This window comes from Panthera pardus, unplaced genomic scaffold (genome assembly GCF_024362965.1).
Source record: "Panthera pardus isolate Hobbes unplaced genomic scaffold, ASM2436296v1 HiC_scaffold_25, whole genome shotgun sequence".
Lineage (NCBI taxonomy): Eukaryota > Metazoa > Chordata > Mammalia > Carnivora > Felidae > Panthera > Panthera pardus.
In genome coordinates this window covers 16,348,629-16,354,800 of record NW_026526821.1, presented here as the reverse complement: position 1 = coordinate 16,354,800, position 6,172 = coordinate 16,348,629, and the positions used below count along the sequence as shown (strand labels likewise).

The 6,172-nt window shown below is 50.8% G+C and overlaps 1 protein-coding gene across 1 annotated transcript; it reads right to left on the bottom strand.

Moving 5' to 3' along the window:
* Positions 1–372: 372 nt before the first annotated feature.
* FITM2 (fat storage inducing transmembrane protein 2) lies at positions 373–5,931 on the bottom strand. Its single transcript, XM_019458418.2, has 2 exons — positions 5,683–5,931; positions 373–3,707 (listed from the first exon to the last, which is right to left on the bottom strand). Exons 1-2 carry the CDS (start codon positions 5,853–5,855, stop codon positions 3,092–3,094), a joined length of 789 nt encoding a protein of 262 aa, XP_019313963.1. The 5' UTR covers positions 5,856–5,931; the 3' UTR covers positions 373–3,091.
* Positions 5,932–6,172: the final 241 nt, after the last annotated feature.

Genomic DNA, 6,172 nt, shown 5'->3' with positions numbered 1-6,172 from the left:
ACCCGCTCGTCAGTGTTACTCCCATGAGGCTCAACTCCTCTCCTTCTGCCCAGAAAACTCCCAAATCTGGTTGATTCAGACCTCAGGACTCTCAGACATAGCTATGACACAAAGGGAAGGAGTAAATCAAGCTAAGAAATGTATGACTGGAAAACAAAACCAAAAAAAGAAATAATATGACTGAACATATACTTGGTTATAGAATTGAGGAGGAAAAAAAAAAAAAAAAAAGGAGTAACCATAGTCATGGAACACCCTGTATCTAACGAGTAGCTCAAGTAAGAACTATACCATTTTCATAAAGTAGGCTGCGCTTTCCTGGTTCTGGACTTTCTTAAGGGTTTTAGAAAGGAACACATGAAACACGGAACGTGGGATTTCATTATCTCCAGTTTACTTAATTTGCTTGTTTACACACACGATCTGTGTGTATGTAACAGTGGCAGGAGCCAAACTCTAAATACAATCTGGTACTCAGACTATGACAGATGCACATGGAAAATGAGGTGTCAGTGAATGAACCTCAGGGTGGAGACGCCAAACAAGCATGGTGGTATTCTGGGATCACAGATGCCCTTCCAAGCCTCTTGCTCAGCACCTGGGGACAACAGACACTTTTCAAAAGATACAAGACTATTTCAACAGGAGACCCAGACCCCAAATGGTACTCAAAAGTAGATGTTAGTTTCCCTGCCTCCTCTAAGGAGCCAAGAAGTTCTAAAGGCTTTAGGTGAGGAAAAAGGAGATGAGGGATTTTGGTCCGCTAAGCACATGTGCTGGGTGTTTTACATACATCATTTCCCGTAATCCTAACGTATCATCTCCATTGTCCAGGTGTGGACACGAAGCTTGCCTGTGGTCAGACACCTCTCAGTGGTGGTGCCAATATTTGAACCCCGTCTCGCATTTTCCTAAGCCCAAACTCTTTCACCAAACCACGCTGCCTCACAGAGGGGTAGGGAGCACGTTCCCAAGGAAAAGGCGAGGGTGCTAAGACTGAACAGGAAGTGATAGAAGACTGCTCAGTACACAAGGGCTGGTAACTGACACTTTCCACAGAGTTAATTTTAATGCTGAGCCTGAATCAGATCTGCTAGGGGGAAAATGTCTGGGTATTTAAGTGTGACAAATAGACACATAGAGTCACCTTGTGTCTGCTGCCTTTGGTGCTGAACACGAAACTCAGGAGAGACTTCAACCCCTTCAACAAGCCCCCCCCCCCCCCCCCGCCTACTCTACCTCCCCGTTTACAGACGAAAACTCCAAAGGGCAAAAAAAATCTCATGGGGCCCGTCATATCTTGCCAACGCTCCCAACGTCCCAAAGCACCACGGGTGACACCTCCGAAATCTCAGAGCCAACATTTCTGCCGCCTTTCGGTACAACGTATCATACCTCACATTTTCATCAATACAAATTAACATGCAGCCTGGTGGGATACCAAATATATATTTTAAATACATCTTTATAAGAAATACAATTTACCCTGAAGATTTTTCAGGCCTCAAGCTCCTAACATGTAAGCTTGAGTTAAGGCAGTTAAGTGTAGTACTTGTCAGGCTTAGCTTTGAGGGAGAGAAGGAGCATCAAGGAAGCTTCCAGGATGATTATCCAAAATGCGAAGGGCTGGGTATAAAGGCCTAAGGAGACAGTAAATAGGCAGCCTGCAACCTGTGGAGATGACGGGTGGCGGGGGAGTGTCTTATCACAGAGCTGTAACCGTAACTTTGCGGGTGAAGGTGACAGGCCACAGAAGGACAGGCTGGACACTGAGAAGTGTGCAAAGGGGGAAAGGAAAGACCGATTTCAAGGCCAGCTGAGCAGGCCCAGTTTGGGTCTGGTGGAGGGTAGGGCCAAAGTCGTGCCGACATTTAACAGGGACATTTTTGTAAACAGTAGGCTTCCTGCCATCAGAGACAATGGAAGACGTTTTCCTTCACCTCCAATTTATCATAATCTTGTCCAAAATGTAAAAATTCCTTGGGCCACAGCAGACTGGTCAATGTACTTATCAGCTGAGTCTGAAGGACACCGTTCAGCTTACACCACTGATGCGTGGTCAGGAAAGTTTCAGTGCAAGTATGCATTTTGCAAAGTTACTCTGACTCAGCTTAAATTTCATCAAGTTAGTATTAAAATGTCTGCTTTCAGGTTTTATTCTTAATAGAGAAAACAGCCCCATGAAGCGAGGGGGAGTTTAATACCATAATCCAGGAGTCTATTTTATAAAAAGTAAATTAGTGTTCTAAGAAAACCCTCAAAGCTATCCACACACGTGCCAAAGTGCAGCATCGAGGTTGTGGGTTATCGTCAGTTTTGTCAACACAGAACAAACGCCATAGTTGTTATTGAAAACAATAAAGCATTTGCTCAAAATAGTAGGAAAAAAAGGTAACCTTATTGCTCCAAAAGCCAGTAAAACTGGGCAACACAGACAGAAAACTGGCAATGTTCGTTACACAAAAATCATCCAATACTCAGCCACAGAGGCACTCCAGTTGAACTGTTTTGGTAGGTAATCACAAGCCAGTTGTGATATAGAACATTCTGAGGATAAACAAATACCACCACCAGAGAGTATCTTCAGGCAGGTGGTTGTTTTATAAAGAACCCTGCTGGAAATAAATGCTTACGCAAAGCTGACCAGAGGGCAATATTATTAAATAACAGCGTTAAGTCAGCCATTAAAGTACAAGATGACTAGAATCAGGGAGAGAATGACAGTGGCAGAGAAGGGTGCTGAGGCCCTGGCCTCCCCTCCAGCCACACCAGTGGAGGCCTTCCTGATTCTGTCGTCTCTCTGAGCCTTAGCTCTGCCCTCTAGGGACAAAAGGGACATTCCAGATTAAGGTCAAGTCTTGCCAGGGACAAAAAGTGCCTGACTGGGAAGGGTGGTATTTGTGACACAAGATGACATGGCCAAGAAGTGTGGGGATTCAAGTCCCTCCCCAGACTCCACCACCACTCACCAAAACCGCCTGGTGAGCTCCCTCGCTGAAGGAGGACTGATACTTTAGTCAAGTAGCCAAGAAAAATCATGAAAAATACATTAGCCATTGCCCTGCTATCTATCACCCCTTTTGTTTCTCTTTTATTCCTTGTAACTGTCTTGCTTCAAATTCAAACTAGAGCTCTGGGGAGGAAGTCCTGGGGAAAAGGGTTTCAGATACCAAAACCCATAGGTCCCGTACCAGCCCAGCAAACCAAACAGGGTGCCAAACAGTTTCTGGGACAAGTCGTGGAAGTAAACGGCCGTGCACAGAAACATCCACACCCAGATGAAGGTGAGGAAGCCCAGGGCCACCACCAGGGTGGTGATGGCGGTGTGGAGGCAGTGGCTTCGGTCCGTCTTCACCTCATGCAGCACAGCCATCTCCTCCACAATCATGAGGGCGCAGAAGGTCAGCAGGAAGGAGTGGCCTGAGATGTCAAAGCCGTGCCAAAAGCCTCCTTCCCCGTGGCACTGCTTCTTACTCTGGTGCTCCTTTCTGACCCCCTGCAGGGCCGGCGACTGGTAGCAGCTGCCCGTGTAGTGTTCGATGTTGGAGAAGAGAGCTGTGCAGACATACCAGATGGCCGTGCCCACAAGCAGGGTGCTCAGCCGCCGCAGGACCAGGCCGGCCTTGCCTGTCAGGTGGTAGTTGGTGAGGGCAATGAAAGGCAGGAGGAGACAGAAGGTCCAGGCCCAGGCCAGTTTGACAAAATACCTGGCAGAGGAGGAAAGTGGAAGTGAAGAGAGGGGACATGGTGGAGAGGAAACAATGTCATGACTCAGGTCTCCAGACTCTCAAGGGAGGGGAACTAAGAAAAGTTGATAACAGCTACTGATAGCTACTTCACTTACTAAGTTCTTTAAATGTAATCTTTAAACAACTCTAGGAGCTGGCTACCGTTACTATCCCCATTTCACAGATCAGAAAACTGAGGTATACAAGTATTGTGCCCAAAGCAGAGGTCATAAGAGGTGCAGCCGGGATTCAAATCCAGGGCCTGGGATCTTAGTCTGTGATCCAGGCTCTGGGAAAGTGAACACAAAGAACACTCCCACTTACCCTGGGAAGAAAGTCTCACTTGCCCCATTTTATAAAGAATGTGAGGCTCAGAAAAGTTCAGTAACCTGCCCAGGGTCACAATCAAACCTCCAGCAAACCCAGAGTAAACCAAGGTCTGGCCAGCCCCAAAGCCCATGTCTTTTCTCCCCCACACTGTGGCTCTTTCCTACATGGCAGAAATGATCTCAGAACAGAGCTTGAGTTCAAGTCAGAAGATCAGGTTCAAATCCTGACTCCGACTCAACTTGTTACTACACTTCTCCAGGCCTCAGTTTCCCCAGCTGTAAAGATAGAGCTGAGGAGGCCAAGTGAGTTTTGAAATCCCTCCCAGAGCCAATGATTCACTGGTTCCCTCCAATTAGCAGAGGCTCGGAACCAAACATCAGAACCTATGGTTACCCACACACAACAGGGACTCGTCTGCCAGGCTGCTTGGCTCCCAGCTCACCCAGGCCAGATAAGGTGGCAGCTGCCTGCCTGTCCCCCCTTGCCCATCAAAGGTGGCTGACCTGGGGACCGGCCACAGGAAACACACATGCAAGAGACTTGGGGCTAACAACCACACTCATCATCCATCTATTCTTAGCCCAGCCTCCATGGAGGCGTGAGGAAGGAAGGGGGGCCAAGGACAGGATGACTTTCTCCCGGGTTCCAAAGGCTTCTCACACACCACCCAAGAGCCTGACACTCACTTCTTCCCTGGGACTGATATGCAAGGATCTTGCCAGAGCCAAGATCTGTCAGGCATTTGACAAAACTGCTGCGGAGAGAAACCGGGGTTTTATGCAGGTAACGAAAGTTAGGTTGACTTTTGGGAGATGCTGCTGACACCGTAATTCTAAAGGAGAATCGAAGTTCACTTCAAGGGCCAAGTCTTATCTTCCAGAGTTTCCCTTTAAGACCGCAACAGTGTTTTTGTGCAATAAACTTAAAATCCAGTCGTTAAACAAACAAACAAAAAGGCGTGAGTGGGTGGAGTTAAGGAGATGTCTCAAAGAGCCCCACTGGGCTTACTTTCCTGGGCCACTGCCATGAACTCTGAGTGGCTGAGAAGGTCCCAGGAGATCCAGGGGAAAGGTCAGAGGCTGGAGGGTTCCACTCCTCGGGGACTGTCTTGGAGCGGGAGTTGGGTCAGAGGCCGGGGCAAGGCTCGCAAAGGTTGCAGAGTCAGCAGGGGAAGGCAGGTCTTTCACAGGTGGTGACGGGATTCTGTCACAAGCTGGGACGGGGGGGGACTTAGCGTGGGGTCTGATACAGGCAGGCAGGAGAGAGGTGGCATCTCCCAAGCAGGTCCAGGGCTGACTCCGGACTCCACGGGGAGGTGGGGGCGCAGCGACAGAGGCTAATTCAACGCCCCATCCCACCCCACACCCCGACAGGCGCACACAGACACGCACACAGCCCTGCAAGTCACTCCCTGCCCAGTCAACTCAGGCTGGCTCGTCTGGGCGTGCAAACGCCAACTGCTAGTGACACTAGCTATTCGGGGGATCCCTCGGTCGCGACACGCGTGCAGATGCACCTGTCACGACGGGGAAGGCCTCCCCTTCCGCTGACTCGTCCATCAGGGCAGCTAAGCCCCGGCGGGTCGGCTATGGCGGGGACAGGGGAGGACCCGGGACGCACTCACACGTTGAGGACGTTGCGCTTGTTGCTGAGGTAGCTCTCGGGCAGCGGGGAGAGCTCCTTGAGGAGGGAGCCCGCCAGCATGGAGGCCGCCAGCGCCCAGGGCAGGTAGCGCCGCACCGCCGCTCGCACCAGCGTCCCCCGGAGGAACCTCGCGCAGCACTCCAGATGCTCCATGCCCGACCTCGTCGGCCACCGTCCGCCTCCCGGTGTCCTCCCGGCTACCGTCTTGCCCTTCGCTCGGGAAGGCGCCGTGCCTCCTCTTGGGCGCATGCGCGCCTCCCGTGAGCCCCACCCCTCGCGGGGCGCTCGCGCTCCCCCTCCTGGCCACTGACGGCCTCTGCAGGGCGTCCGCTGCGGAACGCCGCGGTCCTTCTCTCACTTCTCCCAGTCCCGCCGCCAGGTGGCAGCCTCGGAGTCTTCTCTGGGTCTGGGAAAAAGCGCTCCGGGAGTATTTGCTGGATACCGGAAAGAGTTAAGTGCAGTGTTGTAGG

Excerpts from the sequence above, each read along its gene's own strand:
- FITM2 (XM_019458418.2), bottom strand. The coding sequence starts at position 5,855 with ATGGAGCATCTGGAGTGCTGCGCGAGGTTCCTCCGGGGGACGCTGGTG. Across the intron at positions 3,708-5,682 it reads AAGCGCAACGTCCTCAACGT|GTATTTTGTCAAACTGGCCT; the intron begins GTGAGTGCGTCC and ends CTCCTCTGCCAG.